This window comes from Chelonia mydas, chromosome 21, assembly GCF_015237465.2.
Source record: "Chelonia mydas isolate rCheMyd1 chromosome 21, rCheMyd1.pri.v2, whole genome shotgun sequence".
Lineage (NCBI taxonomy): Eukaryota > Metazoa > Chordata > Testudines > Cheloniidae > Chelonia > Chelonia mydas.
The window spans coordinates 18,012,020-18,038,031 of NC_051261.2; the positions used below are offsets into that span (position 1 = coordinate 18,012,020).

The 26,012-nt window shown below is 46.1% G+C and overlaps 1 protein-coding gene across 2 annotated transcripts; it reads left to right on the plus strand.

Moving 5' to 3' along the window:
* Positions 1–977: 977 nt before the first annotated feature.
* Positions 978–16,999, plus strand: LOC102934833 (tubulin alpha-8 chain). 2 transcript variants are annotated; one of them, XM_037884820.2, is made up of 5 exons: positions 978–1,220; positions 6,898–7,120; positions 13,348–13,496; positions 15,594–16,274; positions 16,552–16,999. In XM_037884820.2, the coding sequence occupies exons 1-5, from the start codon at positions 1,185–1,187 to the stop codon at positions 16,843–16,845; spliced, it is 1,383 nt and encodes a 460-aa protein (XP_037740748.1). In that variant the 5' UTR covers positions 978–1,184; the 3' UTR covers positions 16,846–16,999. The 2 variants fall into 2 exon arrangements, with proteins under 2 accessions (XP_037740748.1, XP_037740747.1); XM_037884819.2 differs by having other exon boundaries at positions 1,163–1,317.
* The last annotated feature ends 9,013 nt before the right edge of the window (positions 17,000–26,012 follow it).

The following is a 26,012-nucleotide window of genomic DNA, read 5'->3' on the forward strand; positions in this document are numbered from 1 at the left end:
AAAATGGGTGTTTATCACTACAAAAGGTTTTCTCTCCCCCCACCCCACTCTTCTACTTATCTAAAGTGACCACTCTCCTTACAATGTGTATGATAATCAAGGTGGGCCATTTCCAGCACAAATCCAGGGTTTAACAAGAACGTCTGGAGGGGAGGGGGGGTAGAAAAACAAAACTCTTTCCCACTGAAAAATTCGCTAACATCGTTACATTCCTGCAAAATGTTTCAATCTCAACAAAGAGTCATCTTCTGACAGAAGGCTCTGCCATCGTAATTTTTCAACCAGCTTTACAGAGCGAGTCCTGCAGACCCAGGGACAGCGGCAGCCGCCGGACGCAGAGATCCGTGGATCGCTTCTGTGGATCGCGGCCCGGCTCCAGATACAAACCTTGTGCCTGGGCGCGGCTCTATGTATTTAAACAATACTAGTAAAGGGACTGGTACTGAAAACAAGCTGTCCTGATGCCAGAATCCCCGGCACATCGACCCGCTTCGCCCCGTCGGACCCACTCTCCCGGAGGGCTCCGACTCGAAGGCGGAACAAAAGCCAGGCTCAGGCGCTCCCGGCAGGCCGGTCTCCCTCGCCACCAACCGCGACTGGGGAGGTTCCCTCACCCGCCGCCCCCGCGCTGGTTCCCTGCAGGCAGGTCGCAGCTGGCGCGGAGCGGGGCGCTTCCAGCGGCGGCTGTTGCGCCCGCGGAAGGAGAGTTTCGCGTCCCCCCGCGCGGCAGGGAACGATGCGCCGCCCCGCCCCGCCGGCCGCTTCCTTCAGCTCCGGCCAGTGCGCTCAGCCGAGGGCGCGCGGCCGGGCCCGGGCCGAGTCTCCCCTGTGGTGCGCGCACTCGGCGGCTGGCGGAGCGCCCGGCGCGTCAGCAGAGCCCGCAGGCTGGCCGCGGCCCAGCGGGAGGCGCCGCGCGAGCGCGCGCCGGCGGCCTGGGCGGGGACAGGGCTCCGGGCAGGCCGAGGCGGCCGCGCAGCGCCGGGCCCCGCCCCCTCGCGCCGCCCCCAGCGCACTGCGGGGGCTCTGTGAGCGGCGCCGCCCCCGGCCCCTTGGCGGGAGCCGAGCTCAGGCCCGCCTGGCACTAGCGGCCCAGCGGCTGGCTCCCCGGGCTCCAATTCCGGCTCGCTGGCCAATGGCGGCCACTCGCGATCCGGGAAGGAGAGGCGTGGCGCCGGCGCGGGCCAATGGGGGGCGATGGGGGCCGGGGCTCCCTATATAAGGTGGGCCCCGGGCTGGCCGCCGCTGCTTTTGCGGTGCTGCTCAGACCCGTCGCGCGTCTGCCGCTACCGGAGGCCCCGCCCGTCAGCCGGAGACATGGTCAGGGGAGGGCGCGGCAGGTTCCACGGGCCTGGCCCGCGTGGCAGCGCCGCTGGGGCCGGGTCCGGGGCTGGGCAGGGGTCCCCTGAGCTGCGGGTCCAGGGGGCGCCGGAGCCCCCGTGCGCGGAGCGGGCACGGGTCTGCTTCTGGCGGGCGCGCCGGGGCGGGTCCGGTGCAAGGGCGCGGCGGGGATTGAGCGCTTGGGAGTGACGGCGGGGCCCGGCACCCTGGGGCCTTGATTCCAGGGCGACTGCAGGGAGTGTCTGTGGGGAAGCTGATATTTCTTGCTAGCGCAGCTCCCTGCAGACGGAGCTTTCAGTGGTGGCTGCACATGCTGACCCCTTCTCCTGTGCGAACTAACGAGGTTTCAAAGAAGCCGTGGTTCAAAATGGTGGTTGCTTTCCAAAGAACATGGCTGCCCCTCATCCGCCCTTCCCGATCCCCGCTGCCGCATCTCGCTGCACGCAAGATGGTGAAGTGCTCTCTAAAAAACCAAGCTTCAGAGCAGCAGCCCTGTTAGTCTGTATCCGCAAAAAGAATAGGAGGACTTATGGCACCTTAGAGACTAACACTTATTTGAGCATAAGCTTTTGGGAGCTACAGCTCACTTAACAAACCCAGAATTAATTAGCACAGATGTAATTGGGCTAGAGAGAAGTTAAAGTGATGATTACTCAACTGCATTTCCTGGATGCATGCCACTGAGACGCTGGGTGACTTCTAAGGCTAGATCTTAACTCTTACATAGAAATCTCTTCATGTGGAGTTGGCTCCAGCACTTTCCTGTATGATTTCTTCAGGGAGTTCTCTGGCCACAGCACATGCTCAAAATACACCTTTACAAAAGTGTTTTGCTTAGGATGCAATGCTCTAAACGGCTTGACAAAGTATAAGATGGCAATTTGTATGCTAGCTTTTTAACATTATGGATGTATATTAGGGCTCATGTGTCTTAAGGGAACCTGTAAAACTCCAAACGGGTTGGTTGTTTTTCCCGATAGGCATGCTTATGCGGTTAGAAGTCTAGTCTCAAACTAGTTATAAAATGAATCTGTCTGAGTTAGACTTAAAAATAACTTGTACCTGAATTCTTAGTCTTGTTACTGCAGTTTTATACAAATGTTTAAATTGTCTAGCTCATGCTGCTTTTCTTCCAAATATGAGATCACTGAAGCTACTTCTCGTGAAGTGAGCTGTAGCTCATGAAAGCTTATGCTCAAATAAATTTGTTAGTCTCTAAGGTGCCACAAGTACTCCTTTTCTTTTCTCTTGAAAATGAATATCACACTTCAGCAGATGCTTGATGTTTGTTCCTTTACATGGATTGCATAATAACAGGCAGTGAAATCAATGGACAGCAGTGTCCTAGCTACAGGAATCTGTTTTTTCCCCACTTGATCTAAGTATGCTTTTCTACAGACCAACTTGCGTACAGCTAGTACATTCAGGCATCGGTATGGTAGACAAGGCCTAGGAAGAAGAAAGCTTTTCCAGTTTATTAAACTACTCTGCTATAAAATGCATGTGCCTAGATGGAGTGCCTGGAAAATTGCGGTGCAACTTCAAGGATGAGGGTGAGGCAAATTTGGCCAAGAAGTTTGAGCTACAGGTGCCCCCAGAAAGGTATCACTGCATAGACTCAGAGCGAATTGAGGAGATTCCATACAAATCTTACAGCCCTAGACCACCTGGCACTGATCTAGGTTGGAGCTTTCAGAAGTGCTCAGTGCCCACATAGGTACCTAACTGTGAGCTTGCCTGAAAATGTGGCCTCTTAATGTTGGGCTGAGCACTTCTAGCCATGAGCGTCACAAATGGGAGCTGTTGGAAACTTGACCTGAACACTTTTGAAAATCCAGACCAAAGGGTCCAGCTCCACAAATACACAAATGAAAAATTATTAGCTGGCTTATTTGGTTCTGTGGAGTGAGCAGTTTTTGTCCAAACAGTGCCTTGCAGGGACTTGGACTGGAAGATAACTCTGCCATATATGCTATTTCTGACTTGTGACTTTTATCGTGGGTCTTGCAATGCTTGGTGTTTGTCTTAAACCTCCAGTTTCTGATTATGTGAGGCTCTTAGATTTTTTTTTTTAATGAAAGCTAGCCCGCATGGCGAGAATCTTGAATGTGACCTATGAAGGCTCAAACCAGAAGGCAAATAAACAGAAACAAAAACTTTGTTACACAGTTCTAAAAATCATGAGTTTTGCAGGGCAGATGTGTGATTGGTTCTGTGTGTGGGTGTTTTTTGTTGCTTTGTTTTTGCTTGAAGGAATCCCAGCTGAGAGCAGGCTCCTAGTGGAAGGCCTAGTGAGCGAATGAGTGCCCACAAAGTACTCTTTGGCCTGTTGGCAGAGCTGCCGGTGAACCCAGACTCATGAGTTCAGGTCTCTTGATCTGCTGATGCCTGTTAATATATCTGTGCACTTTGCTGGTCTTGTTAGTTTGCAGCTAAAATAAGAGGTTGCACAAGGTCAGAACAGGCAGAGCTGGAATTCAGACTTAAGCCCATGTGTCTTAAAGATTTGGTCTACCCTACAGAGTTAGGTCAATGTACAGCAGCCTACATCAACTTAAGTCTGTCTACGCCAGGGGTCTCAAACACACGGCCTGCTGGGTTATTTTCTGTGGCCCGCCAGCTCCCTGCAGCGTCCCCCAGCGTTTACCTAGAGCGGCTCTGCCCCGGCCGGGAAGGAGTTGGAATGGGGGCCGGGAAGGGGTAGGAAGAGGTAGGGCAGGGGCGGGGCCTCATGGAATGGGTGGAGTGGGGGTGGGGCAGGGACAGCGGGGGAGGGGTCAGTGATGCAGCCCTCGGGCCAGTGTACTAGTCCTCATGTGGCCTTCGTGGTCATTTGAGTTTGAGACCTCTGGTCTACACTACAGCGTTGCCCTGCCAATGTAAGTTGCCCACTACGCCCAAACTAATAATCTCCGCAAAGAGGTGTAGTGCTTAGGTCAGTGTAGTTAGGCCTTACCATTTGATGGGAGCACAGGCGTCTTCAGCAGCTTTGCTGGCGCACATCCCTATCCAGGACATCTGTAGAGCTGCAGTGTGGTCCTCTCATCACACGTTTACTGCTCATTATGCCATCACTCAGCAGGCCAGAGATAATGCTGGGTTTGGCAGAGCTGTGTTGCAGTCTACATGTCCATGAACTCCTACCCACCTCCAGGGGTACTGCTTTGGAGTCACCTAATATGGAATGGATGTGAGCAAGCACTTGAAGACAGTTACCTTTTCCGTCACTGGTGTTCTTCAAGATGTGTTGCTCATGTCCATTCCACAGCCCACCCTCCTTCCCCACTGTTGGCGTTTCTGGCCAGAAGGAAGGGGGGGGCAGCAGTACCACGCCATCCGAGCGCCACTCCAGAGGGCACCAGAGCCAGTCCCCTATGGATATGCTGAGGAAAAAACTTCCAGCACGGTGCATGTGGCAAGCACACACACCTAATATGGAATGGAGATGAGCAGCACATCTCGAACAGCAGTTACCACAAAGGTAACTGTCTTATCCAGGGGGAGGGGACGCTCCCAACATCAGCCCCTGCTTTCTTCCCTGCCTGGGCTCAGCACAGGGCTCAGCACAGCAGTCTTTTCCTCCCTCCCCCAGCAGCAGCCTGCCCTGCATGCCTGTGGCTGTGTTCCTAGTGCCAGGGAGAGCAGGAGTCCATGTTAATGTTTCTGTGGTTCCCACTGAGTTCTCCCACAGCCTCCTCTGCCCACAGGCCAAGATGATCTACCCCTCCCCGTAGTCCAGGCAGGAGTGCATTTGCTGCCCTTGTGCTCAGCTGGGCAGTAGCTATGTCAGTTCTACACCCTGAGGAATTTCCCCAGTTCCTTGAGCTTTGTGTAGCTGGATGCATGGCAATGGAGTTCAAAGCAGTGAGCAGACCTGTCACAGTGGGCATTGTGGGATACTTCTTGGAGGCTAGTTATGGCGATGTAACGAACACAGTATCTACACTGATGCTTTGCTTGTTTGCCACAAAAAGTTCAATCCCTCTCAGCAAGGTGGCTTTATTTTGTCGTCAAAATGGAAGAGTTGTCACCAAAAGTAGCATTATAGTGTGTACACCTCCACTGTTTTGTTGACAAAAGCTGCTTTTGCCAACTAAACTGTGTAGTGTAGACAAGGCCTAAGTATGGACTTGGCAGCATAAATCCAGGCACCTATGTTTGAATGTTAACCTTTGTTTTTAGCCCTCAGCTGGAAGGCACTTTAGTAGACTACAGAAATGAACAGAGTTGGGACACTAAGACGCTAGTGTTTCAATTGCAGCTTTGTTATGACTTGTGTAGTTGAGATCAGGTTGATGAACCTCGGCCTCAACTCACCCCTCTATTAAATATAAATCCCTGCCTACTTTTCAGGGGTGTGGCAAGGACTGGTTTGTACAAGCAGGCCTGTTGAATGTGGACAGTCAAGCCATACCTTTACATATTAAGAAGGGCACTGAGAAGTTGTGTGTGGGGTTATTGGTTTTTTTGTAACTTGGGGCAGAATCCATATTCTGTGAGTTTAAAGGTGGAGTTGTCACTTTGATACTGGCTTCTGACCGGCTACGCTAAGCTGGGAACTGGGTGAGTGTTGAGTAGTTGAGTTGGCTGGTGGGGGTGCAGCAGAACTTTGCTCAGACAGTGTTAGGAGATCTCTCAGCCCTGACTAGTTTGGGAAAAGAAAATAATCCTACTTACACTACGATAGACATGCAAAGCAGTGCATGCATCTATAGCTTTGTGTAAGAACCTAAAGTTCCATATTTTTATGAATTCAACACTAGGGGGGATCATTTTACAAACCGTTACTTTCCTTGCAGGATGCACAACTTAAACTTGTTCAGAGTGTACCATAAATGAAACGTGCCACAAGTACTCCTGTTCTTTTTGTGGATACAGACTAACACTGCTGCTACTCTGAAACCTGTCTAAATGAAGTGGTGAAGGGGTGGCAGTTAGGATCAGTTTTATGTACTGTTAAGACTAATGGGATAGGGAAGGCTTGTTTTCTGGCCTTGTATATGCTAATTTAAAAGGGGGAAAATGAAATAGCCTCAGTTTTATTTAAAATATTGTGCTCCTTCTGGTGGTGTGCTGCAGCAGATAACTAAATAAACTACTGGAACTGGAGTGGCACGGATAACGATGACATACAGGCTGGTGCTGGCCGATTAAGTGGGATTTGAACCTTTAATTACATTCAAAATGGAAAAAATCAATATTTCTCAAATAGGGAGAGGACAGAATTTGCTGGAGAAGTGGGGGAAGGTGGTGAAACTTTGCATTCAGATCTCTGAGAGGACATGAACAATGTAGAGATGAATGAGCCTATAAGATGTTACTTGACAATGCCCAAAGGGTTTTTCTAGGTGAAAATAGATGACTGAAGGAAGGTTTTGTGTTACAGTTGGAATCTGTTCCAATTGTCACTAACCCTAATACAATGAGGCCAATGTAATGGGTGCAATTTTAATAATTCTGCAGTATGGTAGTTCCAAGCCGTTTGTGCTGGGTATTTTGCTTGTCAAGAAAGCCACTGTTCCTGCCAAGAAACCTTAATTTTCTTTTTTCTCTGTACAGCGTGAGTGCATCTCGGTCCACGTTGGCCAAGCTGGTGTGCAGATTGGCAATGCATGCTGGGAACTCTACTGCTTGGAGCATGGCATTCAGCCCAATGGCACCATGCCAAGTGACAAAACAATTGGTGGTGGTGATGATTCATTTAACACCTTCTTCAGCGAGACTGGTGCAGGAAAGCATGTCCCCCGTGCTGTGTTTGTGGATCTGGAACCTGCAGTGATAGGTAAATACAGTCAGCAGTGTTGTATTGCTTTGTCAGAGACATGCCATGGGAACTGGCACAACTGACAGGCTGGAATGTTGGTCTGAGGGTCCTATCTTCTGTTTCTGTTATGCCTTAAGTATTCTAAATGCTTTAAATTCTCTCTGTACAAAGCTTACCCCAAGTATGTAATCATTACTCTTCTTCCAAGCAATGCATAAGATTTTCTGCTTTTTCATTACCTCTAGACAAGGCACCTCAATTAAAAAGAAGTACTTCCAAGTTGGAAGAATTTACAAGACATTAAACACTTTGCTGACATATTGTTTCATGGGTAAAGCATCTACAGGCACCAGCAGCCTTTTCTGATTTACTGGATACTATACATCCTGAGAGTTCTCTAAGCACCTTGCTATTGTGCATTAAAAATATTCTGTATGCTTCGTGGCTTTGCATTTTGTTTTCCTTCAACAGTAACCGCACTCGTGGAAACCAACATGACTGAGTTGACTACTTGTGATACTTGCTAGTGTCTCGCTTCTGCAGTTCTTTCTCAATCCCCTTTCCTCCCCCCATCAGCATCCTCCTCTTAGCTTGGCTAGCATCTTCCAGCTACTGTTTCCTCTTGCCTTTTTCCAACCTCTTTATGTAATTACTTATGCACTTTGTGACTGCCCAATGCCCATCGCCCCTTTTGCTGTCCTCCTCTGTTTCTCACTTTGACTCTTCAGTCCATGGTTCTTGTGCATGCCTTGCAGTGCTAATGCAAAATGTCTGGCAAAGACTGTGCTTTAAACCAGTGCAGCTATCTCCTAGCAAGTCCATTTCATTTGGTGCTTCTGTTTTGTTTGTTTGTTTTTTTTGTTGTTTTTTTCGAAAAAAGTTTTCCCTTAAATATCAGCTTGCTAGGTTACAAATGATGTTGGGTAAATTGTCTTACAGATCTGCACCAATAAGTAAGGTAACTGTGCCTTCAAATCTCTCATGCTGTCATAAGCTTTTTTTAAAAATAAAAAAATCAGTGTCATAGAATCATAGAATATCAGGGTTGGAAGGAGGTCATCTAGTCCAACCCCCTGCTCAAAGCAGGACCAATCTGATTTAACTTTTTGGGTTAAAAGCAGAATATATGCAGAAACAGCAGGCAACTTCATCTGGAGTTAATTATAAAACCCAATATTACTTTCTCCCTGCCTGGCTTTAATTAAACTCTGTGATATCTCATTACCATACATTCTAGAATTGCTAAAGTCAAATGGGATAGCAAGTGCTGTGCTGAACATACCCTGCGCTTTGTGGTTTGGCAGCAGGAGAGTTTTACGTCCATACAGACTTTTTTTTCCAGATGGTGGAAGATCTTGGCTTCCAAAAAAAGCTGCTCTGTCCTTGGCTTGTGAGATGGTAGGATGTTCTCAGGTAGGCACACACAGGACCTCGTGACACCTAGGACTGAATAGCAACTAGGACAATCCAGTTCTTTGAGTGTTGAGCTGTATAAATATTCCACAGTTGGTGATTGCTCATTCAGTGTGCTCACATTGGAGAATTTTCTAGTCAGGAGTGTCTTTTGGGGCAGTCCAAGTGCTCTTCCTCTCATGTGCTCGCAAGGGTATAAAGGGTTGAACCACTCTGCGACACCCAGTTTCTTCTCTGCAGCCTGTGGTACATGAAGAGATCTGCACCAACAGTATTTAACCTCCACTTAGGCACTGTAGTTACGGTGAGGTCTGTGGGACCCTGTGGGGGGAAAAGGAGGTCTTCCCACCACAAGGGTGCCGACAGTACCCCAGACTTTAACTGCTCATCCTGCAAGGTAGTTATCCCTGTGAATATCTTCTTGGTTGCACCAACCTGCTTTGACACTGACCAGGCAGCAGATTTGACTCTGTGCCTGAGGACAGCATTCAGTTCATTCTAGGATCATTGCCTTCCCTTCCTTTTGGCAACCATCAGGCTCATTTCCATCAGCCTTGGTCCATCGTCACCTCAGAGTGTTGGGTATTGGAGGTGGTCCAAAGAAGCTATGCTGTTCAGTTCCTATCCTCTCCCTGTCCCTCCTTAGGGACCCCTCCCTTAGACAGAAATACAGTCCCTTTTTTGCAGTGGGCTCTATAGAGGAGGTACTTCCTCAGTAGAGAGGAGAGAAGTTCTATTCAAGGTACTGCTTCATCCCCCAAGAAGACAGGGAGCCTTGGCTGAATACCAGCCTCAAATGCCTGAACACTTATGTCAAGAAATGCAAGTTCAAGATGGTCTCCCTCACATCAGTCATCCCATCCCCATATCAGGAGAACTCTTGACCTCAGGGATATGTGTTTTCACATCATGTGTCTGGTGCTCAAGCACTTCCCAAGGTTTGTGTTGGACAGCAATCACTACCAATACCAAGTTTTGCCTTTTGGGCTCTCAGTGGTGCTCCACGTATTTATGAAGTGCCTTGCAGTGGTGGCCTACCTTGGAAGCACTGACATCCAGATGGTCTTGTGCTTAAGCAAGTGGCTGGTCATGGCCACTAAATCTCAGGTCTGAATCAACATCCTGTCCATTCTCCAGCTGTTTGCACATCTAGGCCTGCTGGGGAATGAGAAGAAATCCACATTAACACCTGTATGGCACATAAAATTCATTGGGACCGTATAGTCTCTCCATGGAGTAACTGCCTAACTACCACTTGACAGGTTCTGGATGGTGCATGATCTCTAGTCCCACCTATGGTCCCAACCCCTGATGCACCTAAGATCCTGCCTTGAGCTGCTGGGTCTTATGGCAGCACCTACATTCTTTGCCCTGCATGCAAAACACTCTGCTTCCAGAGACTTTAGGCATAGCAGTCCTAGGTCTACTGGCTGGATCTCCCTCAGGTAGTCCTCCAGTCTCTAGATTCACAAGATCCCCAGTTCACTTTCAAGGGCCTGGGGGAGATTGTAATCCCATGCAGTATCTTTGAGGACCATATTGTATTAAGCTAATGAATTGCTGTGGATCAGGGATTTTATGCAACTTTTGATGGAGGGTTACCATAGTACCTCCAGGAACCAAAAACAGTAGAGGTTACTAAGTTGAATCACTTAAGTTGTAAACACATCCAGAGAGGTATACCCACTGGTTCAAACTGGGTTGTCCAGAGACCAACAGACAAAGAAAACACTTTTGATATAAAAAGCTTAAACTGACTTAGGGCTGACTTTCTGTTAGCAAATAGAGAGGCCCTTCTGCCCAAAGGGGGACCCCAACTGTTACAGAAGGTTTGGAAGGACTTTGGCCAGCTAGGACCCCGTAAGATGGATGGGCACCTCCTGATCTGTTCACAATATGCTTAAATCTGTTTGTTTTCTCTGTAATGCTTTTACCTTAAGAATAAATGTCTTTGTTTAGAAAGAGTTGTATGGTAACTTGTAACTGTTGGCACTTGTAACACTGTTCATAGCCCATGGAGAGCTATTTAATATCTGTATCAATGACCTGAAAGGAAATATTAAAATCATCACTGACAGTTTGCAGGTGACCCAAAAATTGGGGGAGTCGTGAATAAAGAGGTCATCGATTCAGAGTGATCTAGATTACTTGGTAAAGTGGGTGCAAGCAAACTGTTTTTAATATGGCTAAATGTAAATGTATCATCTATGAACAAAGAATGTGGCCCATCCTTGCAGGATGGGGTACTTTATCCTGGGAAAAACAGACTCTGAAAAAGAATTTGGGGGTCATTGTGGATAATCAGCTGAACACGAGCTCCCAGTGTGGCGCTGTGGCCAAAAGGGCTAATGTGTTCCTGGGGTGCATAAACATGGGAATCTTGAGCAAGAATAGAAACATTACTTTATTTCTGCATTTGACAACTGCTAAGGATTGAAAACATGCCTATAGTGAGTCTCAAGGAACTCAACCTATTTAGCTGAGCAAAGTGAAGGTCAAGGGGTGACTTGATTAGTCTGTAAGTATCTAAATGGGAAACAAATATTTAACAATGCCTCTTCAATCCAGCAGAGAAAGTTGTAATGTTTCAACTTCCAGCCATTGGATCTAGACAAATTCAGTCTGGAAATAAGGCCTAAACTTTTAACAGTGAAAGTAATTAATGATTGGAACAATGTACGAAGGGTTGTGATGGCTTCTCCCTCATTGACAATCCTTAAATCAAGATTGGCGGTTTTTCTAGAAATCTACTCTTAAGAACTACTTTGCGGAAGTTTACTGACCTTAGAATCGCAGCATCCTAGACTTCTTCCTAAGGTGTTGTCAGAATCCACATCAGTGAGGTCCTGTACCTACCTGTGTTCTTCTCCAAATCTCATGCTGGCAGAGAGGAATATAGGCTGCACCCACTGAACATGCACAGAGCCATATTGTTCTACCTGGACAGGATGAAATCCTTCCAGAAGTCTCCCAGGTTGTTTCTGGCTTACACAGAAAGAATCAAAGGATGGGCTGTATCTACACAGGATATAAAAATGTGCAACAGCAGAAAAGGACCTGGCAAAGTACAAGTCCACTCCACCAGGGACCAGTCCACCTCTATAGCCTCTCTAGCAAACTTGCCAGTCCAGGATATTTGAAAAGCGGTGACCTGGTTGTCTGTACACATATTAGCAAAGTACTACACATTGGTGCAAGCAGCCAGGGGTGATGGACGATCGTGTTAGTCTGTGTTCTTTAGGGAAAAATAGTGGGCTATCACACAAAGAAGAGTTTACTTACCTGCGCAGTATTGGGTGCTCTATGAGGTGTTTGGTCTGGACACCTATTCCATGGCCCATTCGCCATCCCTGCTACTTTGGAGTCCTGATGTCATTGGCTCTTGTGAAAGAACTGGTGTTGGGGTGATTCTGCCCATCATGCCCTTGTGAAGCACACCAGGAAGGAAGGGTGCATGCACCAATCCAAGTATACTCCTGACTAGAACAGTCTCTGGCACTTGCGCACTGGACATGTGCTTGCCAACTGCAGAACAGTCCACATCTCGAACATCAGTTACTGTATGGGTAAGTGTACCCACTTCTGACTCCTCTTCCAAGTGACACGCAGATTGCTGTGAAGAGTGATGACTAGTACAACAATCTGGATTGCACCCATTTTACCAAGCAATCAAACATGCTTTTTCATACTGCCAAAGGCAAGGTCTTACATCTAGTAAAAAAAGACGGAGGACTGCATCCTGGACAGAGACTACTGAGTAGAAGTAGAGGTGGTGATATAGCATTGATGAGACCACTACTGAAATTTTGTGTCTAGTTCTAGGATCCATATTTTAAAAATGATGTAGAAAAATTGGAAGGGGCTCAGAAGAGCTTTGAAAACATTGGGAGGAAGAGAGGGACAGAAAGTTGAAATGACTTGCTCCTGGTTGATAAGTAAACTGCACAGGGAGAAGATGTGCCTTTGTTAGTTTGAAGAATAAGATTAAATGGCTAAGGTTAATCTAGGGGAAAAAATAATTAGAATAAGATGCAGATTGATAACCATTTGGTAACCAACCATTTGAAGGAATTATCTTGGGAAGTGGTAAACGATCATTTAGGGCCAGATTTTTCAAGGTAGTTTAGCACCTGGAGTGATCTTCAAAAGCGCCTGCGCATGCTTAATTCTCTTCTGGCTCCACTGTGCGTTCAGGTACTTTGGGGCGCTCTCTGCACCTGTAGGTGCCTAAATAACTTTAAAAACCATGGTTTTTTTTTTTAAATTCCTTAAATAGAAATTGGAAGTTTTTTCCAAATATAGCCCAGGAACTTGTGGTTGAATTAGACATTTGATTTATACTTATGTATTAGGAAAAGAACTCTCCACTGCAGGAATCCTAGGAGAAAGTCTGCCCGCATAACATAGGCCAGAATCAGCCTAAATGATCATTGTGTTACACCTTTTGGCTTTAGAAATTTATGAATTTATAAAATCTGGAAAATTGCTGCTTTAAATCAAAGTATTTATGAAACACAAGTTTTGTTTGTATAGTTTAATATTTGCCTGTGCCAGAGTGGTATTAAGGCCAAAAAATTCAAACTTGCAGGCATAACATGCATGCAATTCCTTAATACCTAAATAAGCAACTTGATTTTCTTAAATGTTAAACATCCACTGAACCTAATAGGCATCCTGGGTATCTTCTAGCGATGCATCTCTAAAGCCAAGCCATTTTTGTTGAGCTGTCTAGAGGTGGATTTGGGTGCCTTATTTAGGCATGTAAGCTTGAAAACTTTTGTCTAAACCAAAACTAATTTACTATAAACTCATGCACAATACTCTCTTTCCAGATGAAGTACGGAATGGGACATACAAGCAGCTTTTCCACCCTGAACAACTGATTTCTGGCAAGGAGGATGCTGCTAATAATTATGCTCGAGGTCATTACACTGTTGGGAAAGAGATAATTGACCTTGTTCTGGAGCGTACCAGGAAGCTGGTAAGTTCCAGTTTTTCTGCGCTGAAGATTGTATCTTTTAAAGAACTTTCTACATTGTGGTTTGTGAGGTTTGGAAATTAATCTAGTTAAGTGCTCTAAGATGTGTGGGGCTCAGAATTCAGCACTGTAGTCTGTTGGGTGATGTACAAATGGAAAAGCTATGGAGTCAAATTCTGCTGTTTTCTTCAGCCATGTGAAAATGGACTACTCTGATCAGAGGAAAATCTAAGACACCTTGTGACTCCTCTTGGTCTACAATTGAACCAGCACCATCAACTTGCCTTAAAAAAAAGTTTATATCAAACCAAAAAGTTTGTGTCAAGTTTCTGACAAACCCACAAAGGCCAGGGCTGAGGTCTATCCACATAGCAGTCTGGTTTGCATTGTTATTGATGGGAAGGGACCAGTCCTTAGCTGTAGCCACTGCAGGGTTTTAGCCTCCACTCCTGAATTCTTGCTTTTGTGGGCTGAAGTCTGATCTTCATGTTCAGTGTAAAAAGAAAAGGAGTACTTGTGGCACCTTAGAGACTAACAAATTTATTTGAGCATAAGCTTTCGTGAGCTACAGCTCACTTCATCGGATGCATTCCATGGAAAACACAGTGGGGAGATTTATATACATAGAGAACATGAAACAATGGGTGTTACCATACACACACTTTCCTTCTAACTTCATACTTTTTTATGACCAAAAATACAAAGTGGGAGAGAAACTATGACCATGCTGTGAGGTCTGAGGCTCCCTCAGTCTACGCACCATGTGGTGAACTAGCTGAGGTGAAGTCCAAGTTTATTTTCTAGCTTCTTTTAGGGGTAGAATCATAGAATATCAGGGTTGGAAGGGACTTTAGGAGGTCATCTAGTCCAACCCCCTGCTCAAAGCAGGACCAATCCCCAGTTTTTTCCCCAGATCCCTAAATAGCACCCTCAAGGATTGAACTCACAACCCTGGGTTTAGCAGGCCAATGCTCAAACCACTGAGCTAGGGTAGTTAGCATGTGCTTTGCATAGTCAATGTTATGGATACAGAATGCTCTTGCCAGTGCATAGAATTTCCCTCTGGTTTGGTAATATGCCATGTGTGGTGAAAGTTTCTCTCTATCCCCAGCTGCTTTTTGAGCCCTTGGAGTACTTGCTCTAAACATTCAATCTAAATTAGGGATGAAGTGCCAGGGAAGTCTTTCTTTTGTGTGCACTCTAACAGACTTAACTCAATACATTCTATCATGTTCCTTTTTCTCTTGCAAACTGTCCACGCTTGTTAATTGATCCTGGGAGTCATTGTTGACTCCTATGTGACCCTGCACCCTTGAGAAGAAAGTGCAGTATTAATCTTTTAACAGCTCAGGGAAAGATCTGAACTAGAGCTTCCTTGAATAGTCCAACATGTTGCAATTCACTTCATTGGATTCAACAGCCTCATGACGTTTTCCGGGAATATGCAGGGCTTAAATACACCACTTATCACACTGGAACTTAGGATAGTAGTAGGCAGTTCTAGATCTGTCCAGAACATCAAACAAATTGTTTATAAATAGTAAATATAAAAGTGGATTGGTTTTTGGCTGATTCTAGACACTGTTGCTGTGCAGGGTCAATGGCTATTTGCTTAACTGACACTAAGAAAAGGAGTACAAATAAATTGGTTACGTCTCTAAGGTGCCACAAGTACTCCTTTTCTTTTTGCGAATACAGACTAACATGGCTGCTACTCTGAAACCTGACACTAAGAAGCTCACAAATCCAGGTGTGTATCTAACTGAGGTTAAAAGGGTGTAAATAGGTCTTGGGAAATATGGTGCCACTGAAGTGGGGCGAGGTAGATCTGTACTAAGAGTACTCTCAGTAAAGGGATGTCCACGAATACTATAAGCCAGTTTGTTTTTTGGCTTCTGGGGAGGAGGGTTGTCCTGACTAATACCCTCATGGATAGATAACCTTTTTCTTGGAGCTTGAGAAGGGTTTTCACACAGCTTTGAATTCATAAGAGCTGAGCAGATGTGTGAGCTCCTTGGGAAGAAGGTTTTGTTTGCTGGGGGTTTTTTTTATTCTAAATGTTCAGACCTGCCCACTTAAAAGGTTTTTTCTTTCTTTCAGGCTGACCAGTGCACTGGTTTGCAGGGCTTCCTGATTTTCCACAGTTTTGGGGGAGGCACTGGCTCAGGCTTTACTTCACTGCTGATGGAGCGCCTCTCAGTCGACTATGGAAAAAAATCCAAGTTAGAATTTGCAATCTATCCTGCACCCCAGGTCTCCACAGCGGTTGTCGAGCCATACAACTCCATTTTGACTACCCATACCACTCTGGAGCATTCCGACTGTGCCTTTATGGTTGACAATGAGGCCATTTACGACATTTGCCGTAGGAACCTGGACATTGAACGCCCTACCTACACCAACCTCAATCGCCTCATTGGTCAGATAGTGTCTTCCATTACTGCCTCCCTCAGATTTGATGGTGCCTTAAATGTGGATCTGACAGAATTTCAGACTAATCTGGTGCCTTACCCCCGTATTCACTTCCCATTGGTAACCTACTCCCCGATTATTTCAGCAGAGAAAGCCTACCATGAGCAGCTCTCTGTGTCTGAGATCACCAATGCTTGCTTTGAGCCATCCAATCAGATGGTGAAGTGTGATCCTCGCCATGGCAAGTATATGGCCTGCTGTATGTTGTACCGTGGTGATGTTGTCCCCAAGGATGTCAATGCTGCTATTGCCGCTATCAAAACCAAGCGCACAATCCAATTTGTTGACTGGTGTCCTACTGGTTTTAAGGCAAGTCTCTTACAGCTGCTAAATAATTGCACAACAAAGAAGTGAAAAGCCATTGTATATCAATGGCTTATTAAAATGTATTCCTAAAGCTGTGGTGTGGTATCTAGTGGGCTTTATAAATATCTTATGGGTGGGAGCTTGCATTTGTTTGTGTGCAGAGCTCTTTAGACAGTTATGAAGTAAAATTAATGTCTTGCTTTTACTATTGTGGTCAGTAACTAATCACAGCCATCACCAAACCCTACAGGAATACTAAGTGTGTTCTCCTCTTTTCCAGGTTGGAATAAATTATCAGCCACCAACAGTTGTTCCTGGCGGTGACCTAGCCAAAGTTCAGCGTGCAGTCTGCATGCTCAGCAACACCACAGCCATTGCTGAAGCATGGGCCCGTCTGGACCACAAGTTTGACTTGATGTATGCCAAACGTGCCTTTGTTCACTGGTATGTGGGAGAAGGGATGGAGGAAGGAGAATTCTCAGAGGCTCGGGAAGACTTGGCTGCACTTGAGAAGGATTATGAAGAAGTGGGCACAGACTCAATTGATGGAGAGGATGAAGGCGAGGAATATTAAATTTCACAGAAGTGAAATGCTGAGTCTTTCCCATTTTACTGCTTTTACCTCAATGTAAATGGGAAACCTCTCATGAATGTAAATCCATTGTGGGTTTTTGTTTTTTTTAAGTATTCCATACCAACCTGCTTAGAATAAACCTTTTTAATCAGGACCATTTGCTATCCTTTAACTTTGCAACAACTGACTCATTCCACCATATATAAATGAATAGCCAAAGTTCTACATATTAATATCTGTATTTGAGTGACAAGTGCGTTTTTAATTATGAAAATGACAGTCCAAGTGCCTTATACAATTTACCAGAGCAGCTTCCAGAACTTCATTCCTTCTAACAAAGGGATGGAGCAGCCTTCCAAGGGGAGCAGTGGGGGCAAAACACATATCTGACTTCAAGACTAAGCTCGATAAGTTTACGGTGGGGATGGTATGATGAGATAGCCTCATTTTGGCAATTAATTGATCTTCGACTACTAGCGGTAGATATGCCCAATGGCCTGTGATGGGACACTAGGATAGGGTGGGATCTGAGTTACTACAGAGAATTCTTTCCTGGGTGTCTGGCTGGTGAGTCTTGCCCACATGCTCCGGGTTTAGCTGATCGCCATATTTGGGGTTGGGAAGGATTTTTCCTCCAGGGCAGATTGGAAGAGGCCCTGGGTGGTTTTCACCTTCCTCTGCAGCGTGGGGCACGGGTCACTCGCTGCAGAATTCTCTGCACCTTGAAGTCTTTAAATCACGAGTTGAGGACTTCAATAGCTCAGACATAGGTTTGGGGTTTGTTACCGGAGTGGGTGGGTCAGATTCTGTGGCCTGTGTTGTGCAGGAGGTCAGACTAGAAGATCATAATGGTCCCTTCTGACCTTAAAGTCTATATCTATGGTGCCAGTTCAGGTGCAAATGGTCCATATTTGCCTTTTGTACATTTCAATTAATAGATTCTCTAAGATGAAACTTCACTCTGAAAAATCACATAGATTGGCGCTTCGTAGCTTGCAGAATAGCCTCTTAATGAAACTGTATAGGTAAGGCCTGTCAGGGTTCCCTCCCCACTGTGAACTCTAGGGTACATGCATGAAAGGCCCCCTAAGTTTATTTCTACCAGCTTAGGTTAAAAACTTCCCCAAGGCACAAATCTTTCCTTGTCCTTGGATGGGTACTGCTGCCACCACCAAGTGAGTTAGACAAAAATTCAGGAAAAGGACCACTTGGAGTTCCTGTTTTCCTAATATATCCCCCCAAGCCCCTTCACCCCCTTTCCTGGGGAGGCTTGAGAATAATATACCAATCAAATAGGTAAACCAGGTGAGCACAGACCAGACCCTTGGGTTTTTAGGACACTACACTAAAAAGCCCAATCAGATTCTTAAAAACAGAACTTTATTATAAAGAAAAGAAAAAGAAGCACCTCTGTAAAATCAGTATGGAAGATAACTTTACAGGGTATTCAGATTCAAAACACGGGATTCCCCTCTAGGCAAAACTTTAAAGTTACAAAAAACAGGTATAAACGTCCCTCTTAGCACAGGGAAAATTCACAAGCTAAAAGAAAGGTAAGTATAGCAAGAGAATGCGTTAGTTTATAAAAAGAAAAGGAGTACCTGTGGCACCTTAGAGACTAACCAGTTTATTTGAGCATGAGCTTTCGTGAGCTACAGCTCACTTCATCGGATGCATAGCATATCGTGGAAACTGCAGAAGACCTTCTTCAGAAGTCTTCTGCAGTTTCCACGATATGCTATGCATCCGATGAAGTGAGCTGTAGCTCACGAAAGCTCATGCTCAAATAAACTGGTTAGTCTCTAAGGTGCCACAAGTACTCCTTTTCTTTTTACGAATACAGACTAACACGGCTGTTACTCTGAAACCTGTCGTTAGTTTATAATTTGTAATCTTAAAGGCTTATTTCAGGTATGGTTTTAGGAGAGGTTTGGGTTTTTTCTGCCTGGTCCCCCTCTGTCCCAAGAGAACACAGAGAAAAACTTTCAGATCTGTGGGGGAAGGTATCTTCTCCCCTTATTGGTCCTTTTGGTCAGGTGCCAACCAGGTTATCTGAGCTTCTTAACCCTTTACAGGTAAAGGAAGGATTTTATGCTACCCTTAGCTGTATGTTTATGACAGGGCCCTACCAAATTCTCTGCCATGAAAAATGTGTTAGGGACCGGGAAATCTGGTCTTTTGTGTGACTTTTTTACCCTATGCTATATAGACTTCATGGGGGGAGACCAGTGTTCCTCAAATGGGGGGGTCCTGCCCCAAAGGGAATTGCAGGGTGCAGTTCCCAAGTTATTTGGGGGTGGGGGTGGGGGGAGGGTTTGCAGTATTACCATCCTTACTTCTCTGTCTTCAGAGCTGGGCACCCAGAGAGTGGCAGTTTTTGGCTGGGTGCCCAGCTCTGAAAGCAGCAGCTCAAATTAAGGGTGGCAATACCACACCATGCCATCCTTATTTCTGTACTGCTGCGAGCAGTGGCACTGCCTTCAGAGCTGGGCTCCCAGCCAGCAGCTGCTGCTCTCCAGCCACTCTGCTCTGAAGGTAGTACCTCATCTCCCCCCTAAATAACCTTACAAACTCTGCCCCCCAACTCCTTTTTGGGTCAGGACTCCTAAAATTACAACACTGAAATTTCAGATTTAAATACTTGAAATCATGAAATTTACAACTTCTAAAATCCTATGACCATGTAGCAGATGACAGAACAAGGAGTAATGATCTCAAGTTGTAGTGGGGGAGGTTTAGGTTGGATATTAGGAAAAACTTTCACTAGGAGGGTGGTGAAGCACTGGAATGGGTTACCTAGGGAGGTGATGGAATCTCCTTCCTTAGAGGTTTTTAAAGTCAGGCTTGACAAAGTCCTGGCTGGGATGATTTAGTTGGGGATAGGTCCTGCTTTGAGCAGGGGGTTGGACTAGATGACCTCCTGAGGTCCCTTCCAACCCTGATATATTCTGTGAAGTTGAGCAAAATGGACCCGAAGTTGAGCAAAATGGACCCTAAGTTGGTAGGGCCTTAAGTATGGTACAGCCATGCTTCCCTGCAGCTTACACTTCATTCTTCGCAGGTGGGCAATGAAATTTGAACATCAGGAACTAATTTAGATTAACAGATTTATCAGCACAAGTATTTAAATGTCACAACCCTGGTAAAACTACCCTCCCTAGATTTCCCCCTCTCCTCTTCTCTCTCCTCCTTCCCCCACCACACTCTCACTCACTCTGTTTTGGATTCCCACATAAGGAAGCACAAAGTATGTGTTCAACAAGTCTCAGTAGGATTCAGCCTTTGGCATGCTTCCTTGATCCAGACTCTGCTACCCCTCTATGACAGTGAGTCCAGCGCCTTAGGGCCCCAGGGAGCAGTACTGACCCCCTTCTCTCACACCCCAACCTTTTGGGCACTCTGACTTGTTTAGTTCACCTGTTCAGGGACATGTGATAGTCCAAGCACATAATATACTTTGGAAAGGATCCACTCATTTGGCTTTTGGTAGTCCAAGAGATGTACAGATCTAGACAAAACAAAGAACCTGTATACATCTCCCTACCTCAGTTTCCTCATCACTCTTGAGCATTCTTTGGGCTTCATTTTAAGTAATCCAAGATGGTCCCTTGCTCATGGCTTCTCCAGAATATGGAGTCTCCTCTCTCTTGAGTACTTTGCTTTCTGCTCCTGGTCTCTTCACCCTCTCTAAAATGGCTCCAATCCCCTTTGGCATATGATCTGATGCTTAGTTACCATTCCCTCCCCAAAAGTTCACTTCAAAAATGGACTTGGCTTGGGTGGTGTCCAAAGGGGCTTCTGTGAACTACAGGACCTTGACATTTCAGTCCAGTATAGAAATAAAATAACAGGGAAGACAAGCCCCATGTTCACAATGGCAGCTGCAGTCTGACATATACAGGTATGTCTACCCTGCAATTAAAAATATGGGGCTGGCCTGTGCTAGCTGTAAAGGCTTATGGTAAGGGGCTGATCAACTGAGGTGTAGGTGTCTGGACTTGGGTTGGAGCTTGGGGTCCTGGGCCCTGTGAGGTGGGAGTGTCCTAGAGCTTGGGCTGCAGCCTGAGTCTGAACATCTGCACCATAATTAAACAGCTCCTAAGCCCACGTCAGTTGGTTTGGACCAGCTGTGGATGTCTAACTGCAGTGTAGACACTTGCACTACAGTGTTTAATTTGTGCCAGGGCTGAGCCCTGACCCCTTTGGGCTCAGCGGTTCATAGCCCCGGCACCTCTGGGCTTGCCACATCAGTTATGAAAGTGAAAAAATTGCTTCAGCTCCAGCACCTCTTTCATTACAAATTAAGCACTGCCCTACTGTCAGCCCATTCCTAAGCTGTATGTAGACTGATTCCTGAAATTGACACATGGCAAGGACACTTGAGCCCTCTTCCTGGATCTAGGCATAATGCTGCCTTCTCCTAATTTAGGTGTAATTTAGGGTACATCTACGCTGCAGGTGGAGATGTGTTGGTAGCACAGGGAGGTCTGTATGTGCTAGCTTTAACGAGGAAACGGTGGTGTAGACCTGGTAGCACAGACATCAGCATAGGCTAGCGGCTGTAGTACATAGCCAGGGTCCCCGGCATGCTTGAACTCGGGCACCTCCCTTGTGCTGCTGCATCTAAAACACTGGCAGGGGAGAGGCCCAGCACGGGCCTGCAGCTGCATAAGGAGCTTGCCATCTGTTTTGCTGGAGAACTGCCTATAGCTAGTATTGCCTCAGTGTTGGGTTGGGGAATTCGGGAAGGAGATTTGGCCAGGATGGCTAAGGATGTGTTGAAACAGTGTCTCTTCCCTATGCTAGGCAGCTCCTCTCAGCAGGGTTCCTGTGGTGCTCAGATTGCAGTTAAGAGCTGTTCTCAGCTCTTAGGAGCAGGTTGGCAGGGGAACACTCTGAATCTGTCCTGTATGTTGATTTCCATCCCCCTATGGTGTAGTGGTTCCTGTGGGTCTGGGAAGAATGATTTTCCCCGCAGCAAGAGTGAATCTACCTCTGGCCTACCTCAAATCCTTTCCTGTTACTTCCACTTGGGTACAGGTCCCTCTCCAGATGGGGATGCCTGACCAGACATTCAGTTACTTTGGGCAGGGAACCCCACCACTCTTCTCATTGGATCCTTGAAACAAAATCCCAATAACCCTAACTTCAGTTGCATCCCTTTCTGATTGGTACCTGGGCCTGAACTACAACCAATCACTTCCCTGGACAAGAGATCTATACAAAGCTCATTCCCCTGTGATCCAAGGAAGCCTCTGTGATGGGTTCCCCCTGGGGTGCCACCTGGGACTGGGGTACCACTGACCCACCAGCCTGGGCTTCCTCTCACCCTGTACTGCTGGGACAAGCTGCAGAGGCCCTCCAGCCTGCACTTTCCACCAGCATAAATACAGGTAAGGCACACCCAGCTGCAGTTACAAGCAGTCCTCCACTGACCAGCCTTTGCATGTGAAGGCTACTTCAGCTCCTCAGAGCACACACCTCCTCTGGGAGTAGAAACACCAGATTAAACCATCTTGTTGTCTGCTCAGGGAACTGTACAGTGTAAGCTCATAGAATTTGCCCCCTCCCTCAAAAGGGGAGAGGAATATACAACAGCCTTTTCCCCCTAGTTAGTGATTCCCACATACTTCACTCCAACTCTCTGGTTTAGATTAACAAAAACAAGTTTATTCACTACAAAGATAGATTTTAACTGATTATTTTAAGAGTCCTGCACTTAGGACGGAAGAATCCCATGCACGCGCGATACAGACTAGGGGACCAAATGGCTAGGCAGCAGTTCTACAGAAAAGGGACCTAGGGGTTAACAGTGGACGAGAAGCTGGATATGAGTCAACAGTGTGCCCTTGTTGCCAAGAAGGCTAATGGTATTTTGGGGCTGTATAAGTAGGACATAGGCAGCAGATCAAGGGACGTGATTGTTCCCCTCTATGCGACATTGGTGAGGCCTCATCTGGAGTACTGTGTCCAGTTTTGGGGCCCCACACTACAAGAAGGATGTGAAAGAAATTGGAAAGAGTCCAGCGGAGGGCAAACAAAAATGATTAGGGGACTGGAACACGACTTATGAGGAGAGGCTGAGGGAACTGGGATTGTTTAGTCTGCAGAAGAGAAGAATGAGGGGGGATTTGATAGCTGCTTTCAACTACCTGAAAGGGGGTTCCAAAGAGGCTGGATCTAGACTGTTCTCAGTGGTAGCAGTGGTTGACAGAACAAGGAGCAATGGTCTCAGCTTGTAGTGGGGAGGTTTAGGTTGGATATTAGGAAAAACTTTTTCACTGGGAGGGTGGTGAAACACTGGAATGCGTTACCTAGGGAGGTGATGGAATCTCCTTCCTTAGAAGTTTTTAAGGTCAGACTTGACAAAGCCCTGGCTGGGATGATTTAGTGGGGGATTGGTCCTGCTTTGGGGGGGGGGGGGGGAATGGGGGGGGCTAGATGACCTCCTGAGGTCCCTTCCAACCCTGATATTCTATGATTCTATGATCTGCATTGATCCCTTCTGACCACAATCACATCCCATATATGTATGTCATGGCTACATTTACCAAATCAAACCCATTTTCATTTTACAAATAAAATTCACATGGGCCTAGGGTTCACCAGAGCCAGCTAACGTGTTAAATATAATGCACCCTCTCTACATCAAGGATTTTAAAATGCGTTCATTAAAATATTTGCTCACATTTTAAAAATGCACCTTTGATATTCAAAGGATGCAAATGTGAAGGGATTTTTCAAATCATGCTAGCTAACTTTTTCTTAAAAAGCACCCTTTCTTCGAGTGCTTGCACATGTCCATTCTGATTTAGGTTTGCAAGCACTCCAAGCACAGCTGTTGGGAGATTTTTCCCCAAGTGGTATCCGTTGGCTTGGTGCTGGTTTAGTGGTTTCTACTGTTTTTACATTGTAAATAGTTAGATTTTCATAGTTTAGTAAGTTCAGTAGTTTTAAGTAGTTATAGCATAGGACTGGGACTCCTCTCTGTACTCAGTGAGGCGCTCCATCCCTCCCCTGGTACTGGGATATGCCTTGGGCATTGGGGCAACGGTGCTCTTTGTGCGGGAAGCCTATGCATACTAGTGACCCTCACTTGAGTTGTCTCAAGTGATTGGCAGAAGGTCATAGGAAAGAATATATAGACACATAGAAGAATACAGACACACAGAAGAACATAAATTGTTGCACAAAAGTCAACATGGTTTCTGAAAGGGAGATCATGTCTTACTAATCTATTAGAGTTCTCTGAGGGTGTCAACAAACGTGGACAAGGGGGATCCAGTGGACATAGGGGGATCCTCATCAAAGGCTCTTACGTAAATTAAGTTGTCATGGGGTAAGAAGGAAGATCCTTTCATGGATTAAGAACTGGTTAAAAGACAGGGAACAAAGGGTAGGAATAAATGGTAAATTTTCAGAATGGAGAGGGGTGACTAGTGGTGTTCCCCAAGAGACAGTCCTAGGAGAAGGGGGTAAACAGTGAGGTGGCAAAGTTTGCAGATGATACTAAACTGCTCAAGATAGTTAAGACCAAAGCAGACTGTGAAGAACTTCAAACAGATCTCACAAAACTAAGTGATTGGGCAACAAAGTGGCAAATGAAATTTAATTTGGATAAATGTAAAGTAATGCACATTGGAAAAAATAACCCCAACTATACATTTATATATATATATATATATATATATATATATATATATATATATATATATATATATATATATATATATATATATGATGAGGACTAATTTAGCTACAACTAATCAGGAGAAAGATCTTGGAGTCACTGTGGATAGTTCTCTGAAGACGTCCACGCAGTGTGCAGCGGCAGTCAAAAAAGCAAATGGGATGTTAGGAAACATTTTAAAAGGGATACAGAATAAGACGGAGAATATCTTATTGCCCTTATATAAATCCATGGTATGCCCACATCTTGAATACTGCATACAGATGTGGTCCCCTCATCTCAAAAAGATATACTGGCATTAGAAAAGGTTCAGAAAAGGGCAACTAAAATGATTAGGGGTTTGGAACGGGTCCCATATGAGGAAAGATTAAAGAGGCTAGGACTTTTCAGCTTGGAAAAGAGGAGACTAAGGGTGGGGATATGATAGAGGTCTATAAAATCATGAGTGGTGTGGAGAAAGTGAATAAGGAAAAGTTATTTATTTGTTCCAATAATATAAGAACTAGGGGCCACCAAATGAAATTAATGAGTGGCAGGTTTAAAACAAATAAAAGGAAGTTCTTCTTCACTCAGCGCACAGTCAACCTGTGGAACTCCTTGCCTGAGGAGGTTGTGAAGACTAGGACTATAACGGTTTAAAAGAGAACTGGATAAATTCATGGAGGTTAAGTCCATTAATGGCTATTAGCCAGGATGGGTAAGAAATGGTGTCCCTAGCCTCTGTTTGTCAGAGGGTGGAGATGGATGGCAGGAGAGAGATCAGTAGATCATTACCTGTTCAGTTCACTCCCTCTGGGGCACCTGGTCTTGGCAACTGTCGGTAGACAGGATACTGGTCTGGATGGATCTTTGGTCTGAACCAGTATGGCCATTCTTATGTTCTGAATGCTGCAATATCTGCTGAGAATTTAAGCCCCGCACACAGAAGGACAGAGCGGCAAGGCTAAAAGTCCTACTTATGGAGGCAGCGCTGAGACCTACCTTGGAGCCAAGATTGGACTGGCGCCAAGTACTTCGGCGTCAGTGCAAAGTGCTCTGCCGGTGGCTAAGAGCTCTAGGCACCAGTCCTCACCGGTACCAAAGAAGAAACACCAAGGCCACTGGGAGAAGACACCCTCACTGGCACTGAAGGGAGACAAGCGAGCAGATAGGGATAGAGCAAGACCCGTGGTGGGCCACTTTCCTTCCCCAGCACCGTGGCAAGCACTGACAGAGGCATTGTCGCTGGCGCTGCAGACCCCAGTGGCGCTCAACTAACCAGCTGGTTGGCACCGGACGGACCAGTTTGCAGTGCCTTCAACCCCAGAAGCCTATGTGGCCACCAAGGATCTGATGAATTTATCAGTACCAAGTCTGGCTGAGAGACAGGACGCAGCACCAGCAGCGCCACCCAAAGGAACCGAGGCATCAACCACTTTTAAGCTGGTTTCAAGGCCAACCTCCAGGGGGAAGCCCCCCTACATTGCCTCACCAGAGA